We start from the raw sequence: 27,641 nt of genomic DNA, 5'->3' as shown, positions 1-27,641 counted from the left end.
GCCCGGTTATATCACTCAACGTCGGACATAATCACAGGATACTGTTACGGAATATACCCTTAATGCTATATTTATTTACTCCCACATTTAGCTCTCGCCGATTGAGCGCTATGCCATGCGTTTCGTGGAGGCTACCGGCGCCGCCTGGACAGCTGAGCAGCTGCGCGCCGCCGAGGCGGAGCTTGAGATGCAGAAACGTGAATGGGAAGCAAATCGCTTGGCAGCTATGCAAAAAGAGGAGCAGCTGCTCAAGCAGGAGACGGAGTCCGAGGAGCTGCTGACATACAGTCGCAAGGATGCCAGTAACCAGGTTAATACCAAACAAGATTCCAATCTAAGTAAACGAACATCGATTGTAGCGGTAGGAGGTATTAGGCTAACCAAGCAGAATAAGCTCGACAAACGGTTTAAGCAACACGGTTTATCCAGTGGTAGTCCGGGTTTAAGTAGAAGTGTAAGCAACCCCAAGTCAAGATCAAATGCACAGCAGGCTAGTCCAGTACGAACCCGCCGAAATAGCCTCAATGTGAGTGCTCCGGCCAGGAGTAGCTGTAACACTAACAGTAGCAGTAAAAAGTCAGTGACTAGAACATTACCAGCGCCATCTAGGCGACAGACGCGTCTGCATTCGCTGGGCGAAGATAATGTTACTGTCACGGCCACAGCGACACCGCCCACTAGAAAGACAACGCGCACAGCAATGGCAGCAGCAGGCGGTACCTCTACGCCCATGTCGGAGGAGAGACCCAAGCGTCAGTCGGCCAATATAGCCATGACCAAGCTTATGAAGAAACCGGTAAGGCATGCGGCAGCCACTGCAGTTACGCCTGCCAAGGTGGCCAAGCCTAAACGCAGAGAAAGCGTCTCACTAACAACGAGCGCGGCCAACCGGCGAAAGCTGCTCGAGCGGCGTGCAACGATATCATCGCCTTTGGCCTTGAAAGGCAACGACAGTGAGGACGAGAACGAGGACGAGGACGATACCAATGAGAAAGATGATGATGATGAGGAGGGCGATGGTGATAGCGAAGAGGAAGACGCATCCGTTCAGGGGGATGACGATGAAGATAAAGACGAAGATGAACAGGAAGATGAGGAGGAAACAGCTGTCTCTGGCTCAGCGTCTGCCTCTGCACAGGAGGATAATACACAAACTGAGGATGAAGAATTACATGTGGAAAGGTTAGACGAAGAGGAAGATGAGGTGGATGAGGAGGAGGATGAGAAGGATGAGGAGGAGGATGACGAGCTTAATGTAGAAACACAGTCCAGCTCAAGCTATGCTACAGCCGGCGAAGGTAACGACAGTTTAGATGGCTGGAATGCACACACTCAGGTCCAAGATACCACAATGACGAGCTCCACATATTACAATGTCTCCGAGGAGTCGGACACTGATGAGCCCAACGATCCGTTGTCAGTGTCCAAGGCAGAGAACAAAACGGAAACCAAGGAATCCACGCCAGCCTTGCAGAGGCAACGTAGCAATAGTAGCCGTAGAGGCAGCGATGAGCCCATTGGACACACACCACGTACACGTTCTCGAGGCTCGGTAAAGATAAATCTCTGGACTTTGGATGTGAGTCCTGTGCCAAATATTCAGAAGGGCACCGGAAGCGGAGCTGCCAAAAACGTAGTGAAGCGAACCACACCAATAATAGAGACAAAGCTGAAGGGTCGCCAACGACAACCAGGCGCGAATAGGCGACTCATGAAGAAACTCAATGAGGGCCAAACGACAACACTAAGTCGTTGGATAACACAGACACCGCGAGTACGATTACGGTCGAGCAATGCAGGAATTGCCATGCCCAGCAATAACAGCGGCAATGCAAGTGCTGGCAGCGCATCAACGGGAGCAGCCGTGGTAGCCAAGACAGGCGCCAATGGTGCCAGCAGCAATAGGTGATAATTGAGTGAACAGAAGTCACAGTATTAACTATATATAACGAAAACACAGGAATCTTGCTGGAAATCCTCATTCAATCTGCGAAGCTGTAAAGTTGTGTGCGTGGTGTGGTTTTTAGTGAGCATTCGAATTGGCCACGTGACTGTCAAAGAGTTGCTATAGAACTATGTACGAGTATTTAATAGACTGTAACAAGTTTCCTTTTAAGCTAGTTAGGTGGCAAAAATCAATTAAAGGCAGTGAGAAACGGATTATAGTTTGGGGCAGGACGGAAGGTTTAGGATAACAAATTGTGTTTAGTTTAGGTAGTACGAAGTAGGGGGCAGCCACTCCACTCGACCGGTTCTAACTGTTCTTAATTCAATGGTCTAAAATGCAATCGAATTCAACTACAATTATATTATAAGCTTCTAAAGCTCTAGCCACACAATACTGATATTTTCATACAAGAAAAAGGAGTTTTAAGATTTTAATTTTAGTTTTAGGAATACAGACTAAAAACATTTGATAGGGGCTGCCCTCTGCAACGAATGCAAGTTTAATTAATTTAAGAAACACGAAACCAGATTGTATATAAACACTCGCATCAACAACGGATATATCATCAGAATATAGTTTTTAGATAATATATATATACATTATTATTATTTAAGCAGTGTGCGGTTAACTTTTTAAAAAGAAGTAACTAAAAAAGAAAATTCAACTCCATTTGTATTATTATTAATTTCGTTGTTAAATTTCTGTTCTCTATCTAAGTCTTCAAAGAACTCTCCTCAGCTAATGCGTCTTAGTTTATAAGTATCACTCCTTAGGTAACACTTTTAACTCTATGGTAAATGTTAATATTTTTGCATTCAGTAATTTATTTTGTATTCTAAAGAAACTAGTTTAGCATTAACAACACACAATCTAAAGACTATAAGCATATAGATTGACTAACAAATAAAACACAAAAAATCGATTCGATATGCTTTCATAAAAAAAAAAAAAAAAAAATGAAAAAGAAAATTTAAGACGTTGTGGTTTTTATTTCTACGGACAAATTTCGTGCGTGTTTTTATTATTAAAAACTAAAAACAGAAAGAATAACATTTCGAAGACAATTGCACAAAGTTGGAAAAGAATAAGCGGAAATCAGAAGCAAGAATAAGATTGAATCATATTATTTTCTGTGTTAACGAATGTAGAATTCTGTTTTGGTGTCGCTAAAGATAATGAACAAAAAAAAAAAAAAAAAAATGAACAATTATTTGCAATCAAAAATAATAATGTATATTTTAAAACAATTCATTGTCTATTCGTTGGTTTGTTTGTTGGCCCTATTTCGCCCCATTGCCTTTACCCTACCCATATTTTCCCAGCCTCTCATCGATTTCCGCGTATAGAAAGTTCCATATACTTTGCCAATTGTTCTTCAGTGCCGTACGAAATGGTTCCGGAAATAAAACAACAAGTAAAAGCAACAAAGCTAATTCATACTTTAAACTAGTTATGATCGATGATACGATGATACCATAGTTAGCTAGTTACTAAGCCAATAAACACCACCACCAAAACAGAGTTGCTTCATACGATACGAAAATAATATAATGAAACGTTTATTCTTTTCTTTAACTTTGCCCTTTGCTCGGCCCGCGCTCGCACGTCTTCAGGTCTGGATATCGCGCAATACCATGGAGCAGATGCCGGTAAGTGGATCAGTTGAGCTGAAGCCCTGTTTCGCATCATTATAATCGATTGGTATTTGTTTTTGATTAGATGTGGTGCCCGCCAACGCCACCGCAAGACAATAATGACATCTACATTGATCACTCGCTGTCGTTTATGTACGATCTGGAGCCGATACCCGAGTCCGAGCTTCCTCCCGTTTATGTGCGACGCGAGCTTAAGCGCTCACGCACCGATGCCGGCTTCGATGCCAGTCGGCGTGCGAACAAAATGCGACGCGAGGATAACTATGTGCCGCCACGTTCCTTATTTGATCGACCCACAGCGCAGTTGGCGCGTTTGCGGCGTGAGCTAAAGAATCAACGTTTCCGCGGCAGCTTTAAGCCGAATTCGATGATACCTGGCCTGAAGCCGCAGTTGCCGGCGAAGCCGCTCACTGAGCCAGAGGCCATGAGCGAGTGGTGCGTGTTCGAGGACATGGCCATACTTCATGTGCTGATCAATTTGCAGGGTCTGCCGTGCAGCCTGATGCTGCTCTCGCCGGGACAGACGCCCAATTGGGATCTGGTCTCGGAGATAGTGAACTTCTGCTCGAAGACGTATCGCTCGGCCAGGCAGTGCCGCTGGCGCTACGAGACTCACATTCAGCCACGTGAGGAGGGCAAAGTGGTGGAGAGCCCCAAGAAGCAAAAGAAACTGAAGCCCACGTTGCGCATGGAATACATGAAGAGTCCGTTGCGCTATTTGCGCACCACACAGCTCTACGCCAGCGATAACAATGCCTCGTTCTATAAGGTGATGCGACAGCGATTTGACACCATCAAGACGACCTACTTGAAGAAGGCGCCGGCACCGAAGCGACAGTATAATGCACCCAACCTGATGAATCCCAAGCATATGGAGGTGCTGCAGAAGTTTGGTATTAGCAACTACGATCAACCCATGTCGCCCAGCAACATAGCTGTGATGAAAGCCAACAAAATGCGCGACAAGCAGCGTAGTCAAATGCCAATGCAGCAGCAGCAGCAGCAGCAGCAACAGCAGCCGCAACAGCAACAGCAGCAACAACAACAGCAGCCTGTTCCGCAGCAGCAGCAGCAAACGGTGCAGCACCAACATGTGCAACATCAGCAGATACAGCAGCAACAACAACAACAGGTACAGCAACAACAACAATTGCAGCAACAACTGCCAACAGTGGGCACTGTGCAGCAATCAGTAGAGTTGGTACCCAGCACGACAACAACAACTGTTACCGTGCCTGCTGGCAACACTGGCCAATTGCAGCAGCTCCAGATACAGCATCTGACCAGCGCCAATGTGGCGCCCACCCAGCAGACGGCCATATTGCTGCATCAGCCGCAGCAGCAGCAGCAACTGCGCACACAGACCACAACCCAGCAGCTGGTGAAGACTATTGTTGGCACCACGGCTAATCTTACGGCTGGTCAACTGCAGCAGTTGGCGCAGCAAACGTCGGGCAATGCCGGGGGCGGTGTGCAGCTTCAGGCGGCACCGCCGGGCAGCCAGTCGAGCGTCAGTGTGGTGCTAACCACCCCTGTGCAATCTCTGCCCATTGCCACGCACAACAATGGCTCCACGGCGCAGATAGTGTCCATCTCTTCACAATCGACGCTGCCAGTGAATACGGCGCCACAGGTGGGCAGCATTGTTCAGACACAGACACTGCCGCAAGTTGTATCCGTTGGGCCACTGACCACCACGGCCAGCGGCCAACAGCAGCAACAACAGCAACAGGCAACGGGCACGGTGACGATGCTGCGTGGGCAGCGTATTGTGTCCGCTGCTGGTGGTGGGGGCAATACCTTGCAGGATGTGGTGCTGCAACAGCGCACCACGGCCGGTGGACAGTCCATTGTGTCTATGCCCAATCTGGGGCAAGGTGTGACACCCGCTCAATTCCAAACGCAGCTACGTCTGGCAGCAGTATCCGGATCACCCGCCACCCAGACAACCCAGCTAGTCACCACCAAGGGCATCCCTGTCAGTGCATTGCAGCAGGGCGGCAAGACGGTGCTGCCCGGCACCCAGCAGCAGGCCGCGCACATCCAACTGTATCGGCAGCGCAATCTGAAGGTGTTGCAAGCGTCACAGGGAGCTGCTGGCACTGCCGCTGCCGGTGGTCTGAATCCAACTGTGGTGCAAACAGCAGGTGGTGCCCTGGCCACGGGCACAATCATTCAAGCGAGCAATCTGATGCAGACTTCCACGCATGTCACCAGCCAGAAAGTCGCAGTCTCTGGCATGCCAGGTGCAACCACAGTGCAGGCGGGCAATGTGGTTAGCTCGGTGCAGATGCATGGCCAGGCGAGAACGCAGTTCATCAAGCAAATGGCAGCCGGTAAGCAGAGTCTGCAGCGTCAGGTGCTCACTACCGATGGCAGTGGTGCTAGCGTTGCTCCAGGTACGAGTGATATGCTGCTCGTTAAGCGGCACAATATACTGGCAGCTCAAAAGGCGCAACAGGCCACCGGGCCGCTATTCACCACTACCACCAGCAACAGTGCCGTGCAGCAGCAGCAACAACAACAGCAGCAGCAGCAGCAGCAACAACAACAGTTGCCCGTCGCTGGTGTCGTGCAGCAACAGCAGCAGCAGACGCAGCAAATCGCCACACTGGTTAAAGCATCGACAGCAGCAGCAGCCAGTGGCAACAGCGTCAGCGCCGGTGGTGTCACCGTCTCCGCCACAGGTCCGCCCACAGTGCAGGCGGGCAGCGTTAATATGACACTGCCGCAGCTGAAGCCGGGCAGCCAGATAAAGGTGACGATGCCGAATCAAATGCGCCACTTGCACGTGCAACAGCAGTTGGGCATGTCGCGCAAGATCAACCGCATGACACAGCTGGTAAGTGCCTCTGGCCAGCCGACGGCCACGAATATTGTGGCCACCACGAGCGGCCCTCAACAGCAGCAACAGACGCCGGGCGGCGTCACTGTCTCGCCAGCCGGACAACAGCAACAGCAGCAGCAGCAACAACAGAAGGCAACTCAAGGCGCCGGCAGCCTGCAGGCCCAACTGTTGCACATACAAAACACCAAAGCGGTGACAGTGCAACAAATCCCGCAGGTGGTGCGCAGCGGACAGCAAACGGGCATTGTTCTGAGCAAGACGAGTGTGGGCCGTGTCATACCCGTCTCTGTGGCCTCACAGGCCACACAGCGGCAGACCATTCAGGTAAAGAATTCGAATATTTAATGAAGCTAAGCCAGTATTGTTCCTTTGGCTAATATCTATTCATTTTTGTAGGTGGTTTCCGCTGCTTCGGTTCAGGCCTTGGCTGCTGGCAATCTGCGCACAAGTCAGAACATAGCTAGCGCTTTGAAGGTTGCTGCTTCCGCCGTAGGTCAGACGACTCAGCAGACGCTGATTGCAGCACTGCAGCATAACCAAAGGCAAAATGCGAGCCCTGTGCGCCTGCAAACCACAGCAGCTGGCAATTTGCTAGCTGTGGTACAGCAGCAGCAACAACAACAGCAACAGCAGCAGCAACAACAACAGCAGCAGCAGCAGCAGCAGCAGCAGCAACAGCAACAACAGCAGCAACAACAACAACAACAGCAGCAGCAACATACTAATCTTGCAGGGCCCTCATCCGGTCCGGCTGAGGTTATGACAATAACACAAACCACAGCGCCGTTGCCAACAGTTGCTAGTCTGCAACAACAACAGCAGCAGCAACAACAACAGCAGCAACAGCAGGTTGGGGTCGTACAACAGCAACAGCAACAACTGCCAACAACGCAACAGGTACGAACGCTGGTGAAGAAAAAGATCATGATCAGAAGCGAGAAAGAATAACATTTAGCGAATCATCGCACAAGAGTTGGCGCACGGCCGCGCAATCGGCGCAGCATCATTACGAACACCCACACAACCACTTCAACAAGAACAAGCACCACCACCACCGTAGCCAATTCTTTTACAATTACAAGCACCACAACAACCACAACCACAAAAAAATGCATCGTCGCCACAATTACAACGGGTCAATTTTAGACGCCGGCTATTTCGATATCAGCTGTGACGCAACAAAATTACTGAATGCTCTCGCTCATTACTTCATTACTTGTTCAACATGTCCGTCAATCAATCAATCAATCAGCTAGACCCACCAACCAACCAATCAATCTATCTATCAGTCAGTCAGTCAGTCAGTCAGCGAATCAATCATTGCTTAAATCGTACCTAAAATCCTTTTGTTTCGATTGGTTTTACAGCCATGAGCCGGCGCCTCCTTGCCTGCTTCAGGATCCTGATCGGGATTTTTGGTGATGGTGATGATGTAGTGTGAAGGGCGTGGCACACACACTCCAACACACGCACACACAGAACCACACCCACACCCAGACAGACATCTTAGGTCTGTTGTTAATTGTAATTATATATAAATAATATTTAGGCGTATTATTAATTATATAGCCAAACTCAATTGAAAACGCAATTCTGTACATCATATTCCTTAAGCTTCTCCTAGCTTATAGACATAATAATAATAATAATAATTATAATAATAATATATAGATTTTAACTATAAAGTTTTTAATATGCATTAATATCTAATTAATCGATGATATAGTATAAATTAAAAAAACCAGAAAAAAAGTATTATAATTGTAAATATCAATTGTATTCTTATTATTAATTTGTAATCAAAAGGAAGAGCTGTAAGATCTAACTAAAATTAATTTCAAATTATGTATAACAAAGGAAGAATAATTCTCGCTGGATGTTGGGCTGTCATCAATGGCTTTTGCAGAACGAGGGTGAAGACCAAAAAAAACCTGCAGCTTGGCTAAAAGTCGCGAACTTTTAATCGATATTGTTGAATCCAGTTGTGACTCAGCAGAGAATTTGTTAACTTGGTTTAGCTGGGAGGACAACTAAAATCGTTTGAATCTTGATCTGGAATCGATTTGCAGCTTTGCAAAGAAATTTCAATTCGATTTCTTCTCGGGAAATAGTATTTATTCAATTGTGCAACCCTTGTAGTCCAGGGGCTTCGTTCACTGTGACCTGCTACATTTCCATGGCAACAGTGTGGTGGCACAACATGGCACCACACTGAATGGTTATACTGAAAGCTATTGGCAGTCGGTCTGTAGCATGTCCCTGTTCAACGTGTGCAGCTGGTGGTCAGCGCAGTGTGGCGACACTGTGGGCGACTATGATGTGGCCAGCTTGCTGTGTGCGCGCTTCGGACTGGAGGCGCAGGAGAAGGACTACATCATTGTGGGCTCACAGTCTGGCACTCTGAGCATTTACTATCCGCATGGCAATGCATTTGAGGCCACGGACTTGCTGCTGGAGACGCAGCTTTCGGCGCCCATACTAGGTTTATATGCGGGCAAATTTAGCGGGTAGGTCAACTGCAGTCATACACAAGGTCCTTAGAGGAGTAGTCCCTTATTGCTTATTCCCAGAAATGTGCGCAACGAGAATGTCAATCAGCTGGGCGTGCTGCTGCCCAATGCCTTTGTCATCTACAATGTGCAGGCGCTGAGTGGATTGGCCGAGTATGGCACACAGCTGAAGCTGCAGCAGCTGGCGGAGCACAAGTTTCAGCGTGTCGCCTTCTCCATGAGCCAGGGCCACTTTGGCCAGGTGAAGGGACGCGAGTTCTTCTGTGTGGTGCATCTGGATGGCACGCTCACTTTCTATGAGCAGGACGGCATCTCGTATGAGTGCCGCTTTCCCGGGCAACGCAGCCTGCCCGCTCCGGTGGTCTACTGCGAGCGCACCGATAGCTTCTTTCGGCTGAGCGCCACCTGGCATCTGCAGTGCTACAGCTACCAGGACCTGTCGCATTCGCTGGTCACCAAGAGCAGCTATCAGCCGATCTGGTCGCAGTGCATCGGCGAGGGCATCCTGGACATGCGCGTCGTCCAGCTAAAGGAGTGAGTGAGTCTGGCTAGGAAATGTATTCGTTTCACAGTTGATAATCCACAGAAGCTGCTCCTACATCATGATACTGGGTGAACGCAATTTCATCTGCTTGGATGACAATGGGAAATTCAATTTTATATTGAAGCTCGACTATGCGCCCAAGTGCTTCTACAGCTTTGTCGTGGGCTACTATTGGGGTAAGAGCTGAAGAGAAGAGCGTAGGATTAGCTTTAATGGAGTTTCATGCTCTGCAGAGCCTGGCGCACGTCTGCTAACGGCCATTGTCTCGGACTCCGCCAAGCTGCACATCTATGAGGAGGCCAACATCATTTGGGCCGCCCAGTGGCAGCAGCCGGCTCCAGTGGCCATTCAGCGCTCCAATGTCCAGGGCCTGGCGGGCAGCATTGTTACCCTGACTGCCACGGGCCAGCTGACGGTGGGCTATTTGGGCGCACAGCCGTATCAGTTTCAGGTGCTGCCTCTGAACATCGAGGAGCTGAGCTTCGCCGAGGCGCACAAGCAGCTGCAGCAGCTAGAGGATGAGATCAAGGAGTCGGTGGACATACGGGATATGGACGCGCTTAATCAGCAGGCCGCGGATCAGGTGCGTCTCAGCTTCAGCATACAGCGTGAGGTGTTTGACGACCTGGACACGCTGCTGCTCGATGTGCCGGCCGATGTGGCCGTCAAGGAGCTGCCCTCGGCCAAGGGTTTGCTTAAGCTGAAAATCAAGGCCGAGCTGGCGGAGCTGCAGCTGGTTATCAAGACACCCAGCGGCGTGCGCTGCAGCCAGGAAACGCTCAGCCTGGTGGACGTGCCAGCGGGCAGCACGCAGGAGCTGCCGCTGGACTTCTACATGGCCGAGCTGCTGCACGTACACAGCACACGGGTTGAGATCTTTGCGTCCTTTGTTAGTCCAAGGGTAAGTTTGTATGCCAGTAGATACTTTTTCTCATAGACTCGACTAATCTCTGCATGTTCCCCTAAAGGGCATACCGCGTGTGCTGCAGCAGAGCGCTTGTCTGCCTCTGTCCATGTTCTATCGCAGCTGCCAGCCTCAGAAGGCGGCGGGCATTAAGCTGACCTACACCATCACCAGCAAACATGTGCCGCCCAAGCTGGCGACCTTCTTCGGCGAGTTCCTGGAGGCGGATAGCGAGGCTCAGGCACTGGGTCTGCAGCTACTCTGTCCAGGTCTCGACAAAGTAACCGAGGTCATCACCGTGGTGGCAGCCAAGAACTCCAACCGCTTGAGGTGAGCTCCCCGCAGTTGACATAAATGTGATTTACTGTAGCTCTTTCTATCTCTCTCTCTCTCTCTCCGCAGAATACAATCGGACTGTGTGGAAACATTCGCCATGATTCTGGAGCGTATTGTGGACACCACCCTGCAGCTGGATAGCGATGCCAGTTTGCTCAAAATGCACAAGAAGAAGCCCAAGCGCGGCGTGCTCAATCGCTGTGTGGAGCGCATCATGGCCGCCCCCTTTATACCCACCCAGCCCATTCTGCATCGCGCCGATGTCCACCACGAGACACAACAGAATATACGCAAGCAGACGGTGAGTGAGATGGAGAGAGAGAGAGGGTGGCTAATTAATAGTGCTCATTGTTATGGCTTTGCAGGCACAATTGGAGGAGCTATGGCAACAGTTCAAAACACTACAGCGCCAGCTACAGGAACAAACGGAGAGCGAACCCAAGGAGACTCTCACCATGCAAATCGAGGCGAACTACGACCACCTGATACTGGAGGGAGACAAATTGGTTGAAATACGACGGGACGAGCACAGGTAAACATGTTGGAGCTCGCCAGCCCACGCAGTGGGTACAGTGGCTGAGAGATATTTACTTCAACTATACCACAAGTTAGAATAGCGGGATATATCAAATCGTAACGCAGAGATCTATAAACTGTCCAAGATCTGAACTGAATTTGGTACATAGATACATTTGCGCGTATTCTATATTTTAATTGATATATTTTGTATATATAATTTAATTTTAATTAAGGCTCGATTCAATTTCGTTTATCTATTGGTCGAAGCTATCTTTTAGCCACTGTATGCAAGTGTATGTGTACTTATTGACAAATTTATTGTTTATTGTTGTTTGTTCGGCGCGTGTCCAGGCAGCGCAGCGACCTCAACTGCGCCGTAGCTTTGGCCAAATGGATAATTCATGCATTGAACCTGGAGGAGCGTGTGGTGAACGTTGTCAACTCGGTGCTGAGCTTGCCTGTAGAAGACTGGACTGAATTGGTGTGTAGTGAACGCATGACGCATATCTATAAATAGGAATCCGATTACGAATGTGTATTGTCTTAGAGCTGGGAGGAATCTATGGCGCCTGGCATTGATATGCTGCATCATTTTGGACCGCTGATGCGCTCCAAGTCGACATCAACGCATGGCCTGCTCGATGGCAACACTAGCAACAGGGACAGCTTTGACTACAGCCGCTTTAGGCGTCATTTTGCGACGCTGTTCGAACGCATTGTGCGCCTAGCCTCGTCCTCAACGGATCAGCAGGCGGCGAAGCAGGCGACAGCCACAGAGCAAGCAGCTGAGCAGGTGCAGCCGGCGCAGCAGGTGAACGAGATGGGAAGCCTGCAGCGCATGCTGGGTGACAAGAAGTCCACTCTGCCGCGTGCTGGCAAGCCCAATTTGAGCAGCGCCCTGGAGGCTGTGGAGGATGAGGAGGAATACGATGAGGAGGACTTGCGGGACATGGGCTATCGCAAGGACTATGGCCCTGCTGCAGCTGGCGCCGACGGCAACGAGGGGGAGCAAAAGAAAGGCAAACGCTCCGAGTGGGTCAACGAGGATTTCGAGCTGCCCACCACCGAGGAGCTGTTCAGCGATTTGGGCATTTGGTGGTAAATGCAAGCTAGGAAAACTCGATTAGATGAAATATGTGTGAAATGTGACTAGTTGTGAGCAGTATTTAGCTTGAACAGATAAACAGTGAACGCTATTCGAGATTAGACCTTGATTCAAGATCTATGCCTGACTAGATGTGTGTATATATGTTTGTCTATCTATTGTTGCCTTTTGTGTAATGTGCATCGATGTTAAACACTATAAATTATTTATTTTCTGATAAATTGATGCCTAATTTGATATGGAAAAGTGCTTTAAAGAGTTCACTCTATTTAACTTGTCAAGCAGCAGATTTAGGAAGCGCTGATTCAAAGAAGTTTACATATGTATATGATTTGTACAAAGAGACATACGCATACATAAAATCTAGAAAATGTATATCTACACATATATTTATATCGACAGCTAAGGACTCAGATATCGCGTGCGTATCAGTAATTCCCAAGTCTCAGATAGAGACTTCACATGGTGTATTACATAAAGAAAGCTTGAGGAAATTTACTATCGGAAGATTGACAAGTCTTAGTAGAATCTGTTTAAATATCAGAAATGTATCCTATATACAAACACATATGTATATACATAAAATATGCATAGTAAATGTCTATTTGGACTTTTATGAGTTAGCATTAAGATAAAAATAGCTTAAATTAAGAGCTTAAATTAAATTAATGTTTATTCGACAAAAAAAAACTTTAAAGGTTTTTCTAAATGAAATTTATTTTATGTTGTTTCTAAATTAAATATCCATTTAAATCCAACGCATTAATGTGTAAGCTATCAATGCAATGGATTATGCGAATCTGTGGCTTTGATGGCAATAGAACTGGAATGGCCGTGGACTGCCACCGAAGTTCTAGTCATGTGGGCGAGGTTTGCACGCATGAATGTATGCATATGTGTATGTGAACTCGTTTATGATGCATCGTTGCAGATAAAACACGATAAAAGTCAGAGATATGGCTACACGTTTACACACGCATTGTTCCAGGCCCAGCTGCAGCCCGCCTGGTTGAGTGGCTGCCCGGCCAGACGCTGCGTCTGGCATGCAACGTGTGGGCCGTGATCCCCTGTCAGCTGTGTGGCCTGTGCCTCACAATCCGAATCCCACACATGAGGCTGCTGCCAGTTTTATGGACGCTGCTCCAGTTGTGCTCAGTTTAACCAGCCACAGGCTCAACAATGCCTCGTAAATTGGCCAGAATTGAGTGAGAAATGTCGACATCTACCAGCCAAGCTGGAGTGGCTCCCTTCCCAGCCACAGAGCTGCTCTGGCTCTGCTCTGCGAGTGGCTTATGTTTATGTTTATGTGCATAGGCATTTCATCAAGTAGATAATGCATTCAAATTGGATGGGCTGCAGGGCGTAAGGAAGTACTGCTGGAATGTGTGTTTATAGCATGCTGAAAGTTGATTCGCTTGCAAGCGAATCAATCAGATCTTGGGCAGGTAGTTCTTTTAATATGTTTAGCTTTCGGATAGCAACTGGCTGTGGCCTTCTATCCCAACCTAAATAAAGATTGAACTTGACCTGCGGCTCAACTAGGTTTTGGCTGACTGAGATATTAAAAAAAATAATAATAAACGAGCTTGAGTCATTATGTGTGGTCTGTACTAATTAATATATGACGCCTGAAATGTGAGACAACTTTTATAAATTAAAATTTGTTTTATTTGCGGTTTTGATAAGAATTGCGCGCGATTGGGTCAATCACATGTAGAATAATATTAAATTAGAGATAAAAATCATGGAATTTTAAGGCACATTGGGAAATTAAAATTCCAATTCAATATATAATATATACGAACAATTTTACACGACTGAAAGATTCCTTGTCATCACTGATTAATTTTTGTATTTAACATTTTTTTATTGAGAGATTAAAATTCTGATTCAATATCTTCTATATTATATATCATTTATATTACATAATATGTTCACTTCGAAAGTTCATTTTTTGGTTCCCCAGATTAACCCAGAGAATACGGTGCATTCCCTTCATATATTATAAAATCGCGAAAATGTTGTTATTAAAAAAGTTCATAAATCAATTATATGAATAAACATTATAAAATTCATTTTTAAATTAAACTAATAAAAAATTAAATTATGCATCTAATTTAAATCGTGCCTTCTCATTCGATCTCAATGCCGTTTTGCCTCACTGTGCAGCTGCGAACTTTTCACATCTTGTGTCGCGTGCGGCTTAAATGATGTTTTAAAAAATTATAATCATTAGCATTAAGCCGCAGCAACACCTTATTTTGGACGGAAACGGGTACAAGCGAATCAGCAGCTTGGAGGAAGAAGCTAAAAACAAAAATACTGGAAGCGAGCTCAGCCGGAAGAAAGTGCAACAAATCATTTTTTGTGTATACATATCTTTGGTAATCGCTTTAATCAATATTCATTATAATTAGGATTGTATTGTTCCTTGATGGAGCACAAGGCGGGATACTTGGGATTAGCACCTGTCAGGCATTCGGAGGCAGGTTCGCCCACCTTGTACACATGGACGCCCACCGCATAAGTGCTGGCATAATTGCAGGCCATGTTGTAGATATAGAGGAAGGGATACTGGGGATTCGTGAAGCGCATCATGGCACAGCCGACGTGCGTATTGCGATCTACGACAGTTTCCGCAAAGTGTCCGTATTTATCACTGCAAGTAAATGACTTTAGTGACTTGAAATATTTGTAGAGCTATCAAAGTGTAACTCACAGATGCCTGGCCACGCGGAACTGGGTGATGTAGCTGCTGTCGATCAGTGGATACTCGCCGAACCACAGACCCATCGAGTTCACCACAATGCCGCGCACATCCAGTGGCGCATTGCGTGGTCTATCGACGCCACAGAGATTCTGGCCGACATTGCGGAAGCGATACGAGTTATTGCACTCGTCGTGATCCAGATTACATGTCTTAAGGTTCAAGGTGGCCAAGTATTCCAGCTCCTCGTCCCAGATCATGGTAGCCATGCGAGCGGCCGGATAGTAGCCCGGCAAATGTCCTGCGGCTATGAAATTGCGACGCTTGTTGTGCTCGGCCAGAATGAAGTCTCGATGTGGCTGCAAATTGATGATAACTGCATCCTCAGAGCAAGTCTCGTTGAATTTCTGCAGAGATAAAATCAAGAAATCCTTATATCGTCTGTTGAGTCAAGAACAGAGTTAGGAACTTACGCCCGTATTATTGCAAGCGATATGACGGGCGCCCTCATTGCACAATTGAGGATCGCACCAGGAATACTCGCCGGCCACAAGCTCCGCCTCAAAGTTGAGCAACAGCAGCAGCAGCAGCGACAGCGGCAGAGAGCTGCATAAGAAATGAATCCTGCGAGTCATGTTCTGGCTGTTGCAGTGGGTGTATTGAAAATGTTAATTCTGTCAGCTGCAGGCGAAATATTTATATGAAAGCGATCCGAAATCGAATTTTATTTTTGGATATTTTGAGCATCCATATTACATATTCCGAAGTGTCGCTTAAGGCAGGTCGCGCAGTCTTTATTGCAATCAACTGAAAACGCATTAACGGTTTCAATGTGTGAAGTGACGTCACGGGTGATCAAGCTAACCGCAGCCTGAACTTGCACTCAACCTGACAATTGATTTATTTACGATCACTCGAAATTCTTTAGCCATATCCTTTATATTTATTAATGTGTAATTAATAAATTAATTGATTCAGATGTTTTATTGTATATTTGCAGTCAGACTACATTGCACGAAGAGTTAAGTGTACGACTTTAAAGTGTGTTGGCAAGGCCCATTACGTTATATCCTCACACTTATCGCACGAATAGGAATTGGCAAACTTAACGAAGAACTGATTACTATAATATAATAGTTACAAAAGAAAGCGTCTAATCTACGCGTTAGCCAAACACAAACTGCTGGACATTTTGGGTAAGTCTGGATTAAAAAGCCCCTTATATTTTTGCCATATAAACTAAGATCAGATTCGAGTTCAACACAATGTTTAAAGCTTGTAATTGAGGTAAAAACTTTAATATAGTACGAGTACATTCAACTCATATTTGTCTTCCGAGAAAATTAACCCATTAATTTGATTCAAACAAAGTTGAATGAAGTTCATTTGGGATCGGGCATCTAAGAGAGTTGCTCCAATGTGGGTGTTATTTACCACTTGGTTCAGTGACATTTAAACACAGATGTGCAGTGTGTAGTGTCGGCATCCAACAGGCTGGAATGGCTTCTCTCGCCTATATACAGGTTTCCTTCTTTCTGTCGAGCATCACAGATCAGCAGCTGTTTTGCAGGCCGGATAATATAAAAAAAACGAATCAGAATAACATTTGCATATTCAAACAAAGGCTTTATGTGCTTTCGGCACATTGTTGGTCTGGGAATAACAAACGAAAGTGCTGTGTTGCTATCAAATGTTAACCTGTCTAACCTGGACCGAATCTATTGCCCGCTACTTACACATGCCTGGGGTATATCTGACCAATTGCTAAATATAACTACGTAGAGACAAACAAAGGCCTAGACATGCAAATAGTCGGCTACTAAAACCATAAAAAGCAAGTCGACATCAATAAAGAGAGCGATAATGCTATTTCCAAATGTCTTTTCTTAATATCGTAGACCATATATTATTCAAGCGTTTTGCATTTTGTTAACTATTATAGGGCGTATTACCATACACGTTTGCTTAACGCTTTCAATAGTCAAGTCACCTTTCTAATGTTTAATTCAAATTGGGTCATTTAACATTTCTTCCCTTAAGGCATATTCTAGTCAGATGTATTCCTTGGACTAGTTTGGATATTAGATATAATATTTGACCTCAAATGTTAGAAAATATTATAATTGGTTAGACTTCATGATCTATGATTTATTTGATGTTAAACCTGATTAAGATTTAGTCTGGTTAGAATCTCTTTGTTTTCTGCCCAGACTTGTGTCTAGTTAGAGCATATTGTCGTCGATCAAAAGATTGTTTTGTGCATGTTTATCGTAGCTGTCATTCATTAATTTTGGTATTATTTGGTTAAGTTCGTTAAAATAAAATTTAAATACTCACCGACAGACCGATTGTTTTGTTCGCTTAGCATGCTGGCTGTCTGTTTTACAACAAATCATTAACTAATTAAAAATATTATTATTATACAGTGACAGACGCTAACGTTGGTCCGTCCAAAAGCTGTCGCGTGGGTGTCATTATGTCAATAAATAATGGCTTAATATTTGTGTATGTGGTATTTATTGGTAAACAGAGACTACAACTATAATTAACTACAATCTTATGTAAAGATACAATACAGACAGTGTTTACTAAGATCTGGGCAGTTCTATACCTGAGCATTATACATATATTTACGATACTGTTAACCGATCATTCAGTAGTTGGGATCGTATTGCTCTCTTATTGAGCAGAGACCTGGATAGAAGGGATTCTTGCCCGTTTGACACCGTGACGCGGGTCGCCCAGTAATATAGACGGGCGCATCCAAAGCGTAGATGGATGCATAATTACAAACGACATTATAGATGTACACATAGGGATAATCGGGTCGCGTGAAGCGCATTATGGAGCAGCCAATGCGCGAGTTACGGTCCACCATCATTTCCGCAAAATGGCCATATTCCTCGCTATAGATGAATTTGAATAACAAAATTGAAGAGAATTTTGGGACATATGTAAAGAGCTTTACTTACAAATGTTTTGTGACACGAAATTTGTCAATGTAGCTGCTGTCGATCAGATCGTACTCGTTGAACCACAGTCCCAACGACTCCTCAATCAGGCTGGTCACGTTCGTGTGGGGATTGCGATCCCGCCAGATGGCGCACAGATTCTGACCCGAATTGGCAAAGTTATACGTATTATGGCAATCATCGTGATCCAACACGCAAGTGCGCACATTCAGCGATGACAAATACTGCAGCTCATCGTCCCAGACCTAAACCGACACAGTAGAAGCCATAAGTAAATGTTCACCTAGTTGCCTCAGCCCATCTCACCATAGTGGTCATGCGTGCTGCAGGATAATAGCCCGGCAGCTTGCCGAGCGCCACAAAGTTGCGACGTTTGTTATGGCCATGCACAAACTGCTGCTTATGCCGGGAGATGTCCACTTCGACGGAGTCCGGCTGGCAGCGTCTATGGAAATGCTGCAGGCAATCAAAACACAGTTGAATACGAAGAAATTCTATCACTCCATCCAATTGCTCTTACGCCATTGTTGTTGCAGGCTATGTGCTTGATGCCCGGACCACAGAGATCACGATCACACCAGCTGTACTGTTTGCCAGCCACCAAGTGGAGCAGGAAGAGCTGAAGTAGAGCCACGCAGGCAGTGGAGGTGACAAAGAGTGACATTTTGCACAAGATCAAACGAAACGCGGCTAAATTTCAAGTCAATTATGTATGTATATCGAAAAATAAGAGGAGCCGCGATTCGCGAGACCGACTGAATGAAATTGAATAATAAAACAGGTGCCGCTGCTAAGTCAGATTGATTTGTTGACCGCCTGAACCTAACGCTTTTCAATGAGAGTCTGGCCAATTCGCGTGGCCGTCTTTATTGAACGTTTCTGTCCGAATGAATAGCCCCAACCAGACAGACAGACTCCAAGCTCTGCGAATCAGTCAACCAAGCTTAGCGTGTGTGCTAACTTAGTTGACTTAACTTCTATATATACTATATACAAATAAATACACTGAGAGAAAGGTGCTCCTATGTCTGTTCTGTATCTGTATCTGTATCTGCAAACATATATATATATATTTTTTCAAGTGTATTTATACTATTTCTATTTCTCTTGCCATTTCGTTCTCCGGACCAAGCCTTTCTAACACGTTTGAAACAAAACGACCAAGAACAAGTTTATACAAACAAAACAATGTTAATAAATAAACATAAATATTAATTTGAGGGAATGACCGGGAACACGAGAATTAGCCAAGCTTCAGCTTGCAACTTAAACTTTTGCTTTAGCTGCCGCCTATTCTGTTTTAATGGCTGATAGGGCATTCGAGTTCGGTTAGCATTTGGTTTCAGTTTATACAAATTACTTTTATACGATCCTAATGTTATGGGATAGGTCCATTGGACGTTCGTTGATTGCCACGAGCTGTGGCTTTTTTGTTATATATATGCTTTTTATTTATTTATTTGCCGATGCCTGTTTGGACTATAAAATGAGCACGTTTCAATTTATATTCCAATAAAAGATCAATAGCGCTCTCCCTGAAGATCTATGGCATTATGCATATGAGTTTCTGATGTTTGGCTGGCCGCGTGTCGCTCCCTAATTTGTGGGCGTCAATCGAATTGTTTCTTAACAGTATTTGCTGTTAGCGATAAATGATTAATCCATATGGGTAGCAGCAAGTTTTTGATTTGATTCGATTTGATTTGCTGTTTATGGCAAACATATTCGACGTATTAGTGTCCATTCATTAGATAGAACCTAGTGGCGACAATATGCTAATTGCGATTCGCATCGATTCGGGCCTAGCTGTTAATTAATGTTTGTGCTTGATTAGGTGAAAGATACTTGACGAGTTACTTGTGCAAATCGTTTTAATTAACTGAAAATCTTATTGAGAACTTGGAATTATTTGTGCAAATCATTTAACTTCCTTTAAGGCTTATTAGGAACGTTTACTACTTTCGAATGGTCTAACGATAAATTAAACGAGTTTTCTAAAGTGTTTATGGATTCCTTAAATGGTTTATATACATATGTATATATTTCAGATTAGCCAATAAATATTCCGCGAACTGGAAATGATCTAGAATATTATCTAAAGATAAATAAAAGCACAGATAAGAGAGTGCATGTATTAAACTTGCAAATTGTGAATATTTTATGGCTGATCGTGCTTCCAAGAAAATGAAAAGTAATCAATTAATGTAATCATTTCTTCTATGGAACAAGATTTATGTTTCTAGATAAAACGTATTTAGGTAATCTAAAGAAAGAACTTGAATATTCATTTAAGAGTCTTAGTCATTTCTTTAAACGTAGAAATGATCGCAATCTGTATCTCAAAACTTGTGCCGTTGATGAAGTCTTTGTGGCTTTATTTGCTTATATAATGGATATTCTAATTAACATCTTATGATTTCGTAGATATATATGGGTATGCTGGATCTCTGCATGAAGTACAGACCAAGTTGTAGAAGCTAAATTATGAAAATAGAATCTACTATAAAAGGTTTTATAATTATTTTATTTAAAATATAGTTTATGTTTATTACTCAATAATCTACTTTGGTACTTTTTTACCTGACACTGCAAGGAAATCCCAAAATTACAAAAAGCCTTTCTTCTATGTTCAGATATTTGTCTAATTCGAAAATAATTGAGTGTAAAAAAGTTAGAAGTTTATTTTTGGATTGCAAATTAAGTAATTATATATCCACACTCCTTTCCCATGTTCTCATAGACCAAGTCTTTTGTAAATTCATAATTATTTATTTAAACATGCAATTTACGATCTTTGCCATTTATTTCCCTTGTGATTGACAATCACATCTCATGCCAAACATCAATCATCGGCTGGGCTAAGGGCGCATGAATACATCTATTGCAACAATTTAAAGCAATTGTTATCTAAGGCGCCACAGGGAACATTAATAATATTTATGTTATTCAATATGCATATATGCGCATTGTGAATTAGCTGAGAATTCGATTGGATAATCTCAGCTAATGCCGCGGGCACTGCTTGTAAGCTCGCCACTTCCGTCATAATTTAGCATCGGGCGTAACAACAGAACGACATGTATCAGTACTCGCTTTATGCATAATTGCGCTTAATTGCATTTGACTGTTAATCATGATGATGATGATGATAATAATAATAATGGCCATAGTGATGATGATGATGATGATGAGTGCGATGATCGTTGGCGTAAGATTCTTATCTGCGGCTGTCTTCGCCTTTTGCCAAGCGTCGCATTTATAATTAATTTGACTTGAAGTCTGTGTGTGCCCGCCCCGCCCCATCCGGCCCATCCGCCCGCTTGTAAGAAGAGAAACAACACACAAAACAAGTTAATTTATATAATTAATAATACAATATATATATATTGACAAAAACTTTGCCAGATGCCAAAATGTCTCATTGTGTGGCAACTTGTGTGAGTCGAATGAATCGAATGAACAAAAACATAAATAAAATAAAAATAAAAATAAACAAAATGAAATGAAATCAAAAGCAAAAGATTCACTGAATACCGATATTTAAATACGCTTTGAGATCTAATGAGCAAGGCTGCAAGTTTATATAGAAGAGGAAAGTTCTCTTAGAGACATGAATAGATAAATTACGGCTTGATTATAAATTGAATTTTATTTTACAATTTTAGAGTACAGTACTTTATTTATATTTATATATATATTGTTATTATATTTATTTCTGCATTAAATGAAATTTGTTGTTACTTATGCATCTAGTTAGTTAAAAGCGTAGATAAACATGAGTTATTTTTAATACCATTATTATTGATTTAAGCTGGTATTTTAGACAATTAAAAAATCATTCTCAGTACTAAAATAAAAATTTTATGTTTTGCATATCAATTAACAATGGACATTGTTGGTTTAACAGAAAAAATTATACTCTTATACTCAAACTGTTCAGCTTTTGGCTAGACTTTGCAGAATCTTTCGCGAATTTAAAAAAAAAAAAAATAAAACATAAATAATAAATATCTTTTTATATGACAGAAAACAATTGTTAAAAAAAGAGAAACAACAAATCAACATTTTTATCTATATGTCTATAACTTACTCAAAGTTTCGCACCAAATGAATGCCAAATTCATAGAGCTCTCTTTGTAAGAGTATAGAAAAGTTCTGAAGCTGACGCCTGTTTGTCTGTTGAATCCATTTCTCTGTTGCGGGCAGCTTTCTACAGACTTGCTAATAAGTATTTTTACATATCCTGTAGTCAATTCAGAACTATCTCCCTCTTTCTGCCTCTCTCGCTCTCTCTCTATATGCTAATTATGCAAATGTTTTCGACAGCCAAATAAGTTTTTAGGGGGGCAATTAATCTAACTAGAAAAACCCCCAGCCCCTTAAGGTTTTGATGGACACACAGACACACGCCATGGGCATTCGAGGCGACACTGAATACTTGATTGCACATTAAATTAGCTAGAGTCAATCGAAGCTAGAATGGAATAGCCATTAATTTTAACAAGCAACTCATATTCGCTCATTCATTCATTCATTCACTCAATGTGTAATCGAATACTTACTTTCGCACGCTGCTAGAAAAAAAAATAATGTTCCTGCTCGTGTATACTTAATTATATACTTGTTTATTCATAGAGCTAACTGCCAGCAAGGAACAACAGCTCGAACAGCTCATCAATTTATATAGACTTTGATTTGGCTTGATTTATTGGTTTTACATGCACGTGTGACATAGTTTCTTGTATAAGAGAAGTTCAATCCCAACACTTAGCCTATAAACAAGTTTCAGCCTCAATAATAAAATAATAATTGATGATTAAGACAGGTTTCAATCGCAATGTTTTAACTTTTCAATTTATAAGGTGTTACATTCAAAGCTTATACAACTGAGAATCACATATTAGAGATTTACAACTTGTTATGTTGATTGATGATTGATGGCATAAACTCTATGATCTATTTAAAATAAACAAGCTATCAACAAGTGAACAGGTTTATTATTTATATATTTTGAGTGAGCTCAGTGAACTACTATAAGTTTTCTATGAACTTCTTTTAACAGACTTTTCAAATGTTTCGAGTGGATACGAATTTAAATCAAAGACTATTCATTCCTGTGGCTAAGTTATGCTAAAGGGTCCGCATTTGGATTTCCATATTAAAAATGAGGATTCTTTAGTAAGTTATATTGGCCACTCAACCTAAATTGAATTCTACCGAAAAATTCCTAATTATCTCAATCCCATATAAATATATAGTATGTATCTTTTTAGCCATGTGCAACCATAAACCCCTATTGACAGCAAATAATATAACATTATTAATTACACTTTCACTTGACTCCATGTTAACATTTAATTACTTAAGTTTTATCAGCGGCAAACGAGTGTAAATGGGGCATTCCAAAGAGCAGAAATTGCCACCCCGTTGCTCAGGCATTTAGGTCGCCGCCGAGAAGTATGCTTTAATTTATTTCAACTATTGATTGGCGCATCTGCTCTCCCACACACACACGCACACATTCAGTATGTGTGCATGTGTGAATGTGACGCACAAGCCAAGCCATTGACATAAATAACAAGCGCTTGGATTTGAGAGTCTGCTGTGGGGTTAGCCCGTCATCGAGAACGCGCATAGTTAGATAGATTTCTGTTAGCTTTTCCGGGCGCCGTTGCGTGGGAAATGCTACCCGGAAAGTGCAGCCCTTGGCCGGCTTACATAGATACGTGGGCGGTTGCCGCTGCTGACATATGCCGCTAATGGTGGCTGACTCCTACGCACAAAAGTGATTCATGTGATTCAACACTCGTTTATGCACACACAAAGATTCCAAGTGCCTCTCTCTCTCTCTCTCTCTCTCCCTCACACTCTCTATATGGTTGTCGCTGGAGAGTCAGTCAAGGGTTCAGGACTTGTGCCGCCACAATGATGATGCATGGCTCTGTCCATATGTTCGTCCCTTCCAGCTTATCTGCTGCGCATCTTTATGAGTCTCTTTGCAATCGAAGGGCCACTTGGCATTGGCTCTGGCTATGGCTATAGCTATGGCTGTGGTTTCGGATATCTCATGGACATGTCGACCCGTTCATTTGTGCAGGGCAAACATTGCTTCATGATAAATCGCTGATTTTAAGTGGCTGGCGACGTTCTAATGCCTATGGGGCATGTGGCACAAGGCATGCGGCATGCGGCATGTGGCATGTGGCTATGGGGAATATGCCATTCCACTGGACAGCAACAACATTTCACATTGCCAAATTTGGCGCACGTTCTGGCGCCACACCACACTGAGAGGGAGAAAGGGAGAGCGAGAGCGAGAGGGAAACAGACATCGACAGACATACGCTCCAATTATACACGCACCGTATTGGCAATCGGGCATTTGCGCCAATATGGACAGGTTCGCGCCTGATAAGGCACGAGCACGCGTCGTCGTCTATCCAGGCTGGCGTCGTCTCTCCAGGCGACCAACACGCGGAAGCAACAGAATGCCGCAACACAGTCGGTGGCCGGCGAGCGTTCAGCAGATGTCGAAACATTCAACTCGATTCTGTTGAAGACGACGTGCATCAATCAGTGTTGCCAATTGTCCGATTGTCCAGCCAGCTGCTGCCGGCATTGCCTCGTTGCGCATGCGCTGCACGTGCCCCGCTGCGGCAGCAATAGCAAAAAGAGCAACAGCAGCAGGAGCAGCAACAGCAGCAGCAGCAGCAGCAGCAGCAACAGCGACTGCGTGTGTTGGTGGCTTTAGTCAATGGAGCGCCCGCAATTTCAGGCTCGCACAAGATTGTATTTCAGTCTAAATCGACGTCGATTTACGAGCTTATTGTGCTTAAGCAGCGCCGAGCAGTGCCTTCCAAGAAATGCCTCCATATATCCATAAACCCCGAGGCGGAGGCAAATGATTGCCCCGTTCAAATTACACACAAAGTTGTGCACGGCCCTAGACAACTTTGACAAGTATTGCTAAGCAAACATGCATAAATTGATTGCGATTGTGTGTGGTGTGGTGTGTGCGTGTGTATGTGTGTCCAATTGTATGTCTGCAGTGCTTTATACACATGTATTTCTGTTTCTGTTTCTGATTTCGATTTTTTGTTTTTTGTAACTCAACGCCCAGTCTCCAAGAGCAGCGCGCATTGCCACCAAGTGTCGAGCCACCACTTCCTTCCGTCTGCGGCCCCAACGGCTGCCACCCTAGACGCAGTGTCGTCGCCTCTTGTCGCAATTGTTTTTGGGTTCGTGCCTGCGAATCTGATGCCACTTGAACATAAGCAAAGCAACAACATCATCATAAACATTATATATACACAATCCGAAATGGCCAACTCGCGGAATTCAATCGAAACGTCAGCGCGAGTTGGATTTTACTTGCGTCTTGTGTACACCCATTAAATATAAGTATTCAAACATCATCTTAATTGGCAGTTGCTTAGGCTTTTAATTACTGTATAATAAAACGAAAGAGAGGAGGCTTTACTTTATATTATGTACATACATATGTATGTGTTTGGCATTCATTCTTCTACAGAAGCATTCGCACATATCTGTTGACTGTGCTGAGGGAAAAGTGGACAAAGCCAAATTTTACTAGATACATATATGAAAATGCATTGACTGAATTTCAATCCACATTCTTTGCTTGAGATACTTTTTGTATGTCATCAATAATTCTAAGCGATTTGGCACTAAGTATACTATTTATATATTCTTAAGAAATTCAATGTGTCCGATTTTCGAGTGGAATGCCTTGTTAGACGCGTATTTATGCGTAGTATCAATTTGCATTCAAAATAGTCATGGAGTAATAAGGTTTCGGAGGAATGCACAAGACACCGAAATATACCCAAAAATACCGAAAAAAATACTAAAAGTCAAGCCTCTGACTTTGGTAGTTCATATCTTGTGGACTTTTCATCCGATTTTCAAGAATGCCTTGTTAGACGCGTATTTATCCGTAGTATCAATTTGCATTCAAAAATTGTCATGGAGTTATAAGGTTTCGGAGGAATGCACAAGACACCGAAATATACCCAAAAATACCGAAAAAATACTAAAAGTCAAGCCTCTGACCTTGGTAGTTCATATCTTGCGGACTTTTCATCCGATTTTCGAGAGGAATGTCTTGTTAGACGCGTATTTATGCGTAGTATCAATTTGCATTCAAAAATAGTCATGAAGTTATAAGGTTTCGGGCGAATGCACAAGACACCGAAATATATAAAAAATACCAAAAAAATACTAAAAGTCAAGCCTTTGACTTTGGTAGCTCATATCTTGTGAACTTTTCATCCGATTTTCGAGAGGAATGCCTTGTTAGACGCGTATTCATGCGTAGTATTAATTTGTATTTAAAAATAGTCAAGGAGTTATAAGGTTTCGGACGAATGTACAAGACACCGAAATATACCCAAAAATACCGAAAAAATACTAAAAGTCAAGCCTCTGACTTTGGTAGTTCATATCTTGTGGACTTTTCATCCGATTTTCGAGAGGAATGCCTTGTTAGACGCGTATTCATGCGTAGTATTAATTTGCATTTAAAAATAGTCAAGGAGTTATAAGGTTTCGGACGAATGTACAAGACACCGAAATATACCCAAAAATACCGAAAAAATACTAAAAGTCAAGCCTCTGACTTTGGTAGTTCATATCTTGTGGACTTTTCATCCGACTTTCGAGAGGAATGGCTTGTTAGACGCGTATTTATCCGTAGTATCAATTTGCATTCAAAAAAAGTCAAGGAGCTATAAGGTTTCGGACGAATGCACAAGACACCGAAATATATAAAAAATACCAAAAAAATACTAAAAGTCAAGCCTCTGACTTTGGTAGTTCATATCTTGCGGACTTTTCATCCGATTTTCGAGAGGAATGGCTTGTTAGACGCGTATTTATCCGTAGTATCAATTTGCATTCAAAAATAGTCATGGAGTTATAAGGTTTCGGAGGAATGCACAAGACACCGAAATATACCCAAAAATACCGAAAAAATACTAAAAGTCAAGCCTCTGACTTTGGTAGTTCATATCTTGCGGACTTTTCATCCGATTTTCGAGAGGAATGTCTTGTTAGACGCGTATTTATGCGTAGTATCAATTTGCATTCAAAAATAGTCATGGAGTTATAAGGTTTCGGGCGAATGCACAAGACACCGAAATATATAAAAAAATACCAAAAAAATACTAAAAGTCAAGCCTTTGACTTTGGTAGCTCATATCTTGTGAACTTTTCATCCGATTTTCGAGAGGAATGCCTTGTTAGACGCGTATTCATGCGTAGTATTAATTTGCATTTAAAAATAGTCAAGGAGTTATAAGGTTTCGGACGAATGTACAAGACACCGAAATATACCCAAAAATACCGAAAAAATACTAAAAGTCAAGCCTCTGACTTTGGTAGCTCATATCTTGTGGACTTTTCATCCGACTTTCGAGAGGAATGCCTTGTTAGACGCGTATTTATGCGTAGTATCAATTTGCATTCAAAAATAGTCATGAAGTTATAAGGTTTCGGGCGAATGCACAAGACACCGAAATATATAAAAAATACCAAAAAAATACTAAAAGTCAAGCCTCTGACTTTGGTAGTTC

At 43.4% G+C, this 27,641-nt stretch overlaps 4 protein-coding genes across 12 annotated transcripts in view; 2 read left to right on the top strand and 2 right to left on the bottom strand.

Annotated features, from left to right (window-relative positions):
- dom (domino helicase) overlaps positions 1-27,641 on the top strand; it is a 131,514-nt gene that overhangs the window by 10,843 nt on the left and 93,030 nt on the right. For 6 of the 9 annotated variants that reach the window (XM_089262347.1, XM_089262349.1, XM_089262348.1 and 3 more), the window contains 4 exons: positions 92-310; positions 3,562-3,597; positions 3,668-6,775; positions 6,848-7,300. In XM_089262347.1, the coding sequence (XP_089118473.1) occupies positions 92-310; positions 3,562-3,597; positions 3,668-6,775; positions 6,848-7,300 (3,816 nt within the window). Of the gene's footprint in view, positions 1-91; positions 311-3,561; positions 3,598-3,667; positions 6,776-6,847; positions 8,220-27,641 lie in introns of those variants that run through there. The other 3 variants (XM_018104222.3, XM_018104218.3, XM_030391092.2) reach the window with 2 other exon arrangements.
- Positions 8,542-12,374, top strand: BBS9 (Bardet-Biedl syndrome 9). Its single transcript, XM_018104223.3, has 9 exons — positions 8,542-8,958; positions 9,022-9,495; positions 9,548-9,681; positions 9,739-10,406; positions 10,474-10,739; positions 10,812-11,046; positions 11,111-11,277; positions 11,616-11,745; positions 11,812-12,374. Exons 1-9 carry the CDS (start codon positions 8,705-8,707, stop codon positions 12,364-12,366), a joined length of 2,883 nt encoding a protein of 960 aa, XP_017959712.1. The 5' UTR covers positions 8,542-8,704; the 3' UTR covers positions 12,367-12,374.
- LOC108653602 (antigen 5 like allergen Cul n 1) lies at positions 14,744-16,083 on the bottom strand. The gene is made up of 3 exons (XM_018104238.3): positions 15,550-16,083; positions 15,089-15,483; positions 14,744-15,028 (listed from the first exon to the last, which is right to left on the bottom strand). The coding sequence occupies exons 1-3, from the start codon at positions 15,709-15,711 to the stop codon at positions 14,767-14,769; spliced, it is 819 nt and encodes a 272-aa protein (XP_017959727.1). The 5' UTR covers positions 15,712-16,083; the 3' UTR covers positions 14,744-14,766.
- Positions 17,571-18,984, bottom strand: LOC108653603 (venom allergen-1). The gene is made up of 4 exons (XM_018104239.3): positions 18,569-18,984; positions 18,355-18,504; positions 18,049-18,293; positions 17,571-17,982 (listed from the first exon to the last, which is right to left on the bottom strand). Exons 1-4 carry the CDS (start codon positions 18,710-18,712, stop codon positions 17,730-17,732), a joined length of 792 nt encoding a protein of 263 aa, XP_017959728.1. The 5' UTR covers positions 18,713-18,984; the 3' UTR covers positions 17,571-17,729.

This window comes from Drosophila navojoa, chromosome 5 (assembly GCF_054131105.1).
Source record: "Drosophila navojoa isolate 15081-1374.11 chromosome 5, UAZ_NAV_1.0, whole genome shotgun sequence".
In the NCBI taxonomy this organism is placed as follows: domain Eukaryota; kingdom Metazoa; phylum Arthropoda; class Insecta; order Diptera; family Drosophilidae; genus Drosophila; species Drosophila navojoa.
This window is presented reverse-complemented; position numbering and strand designations above follow the sequence as displayed.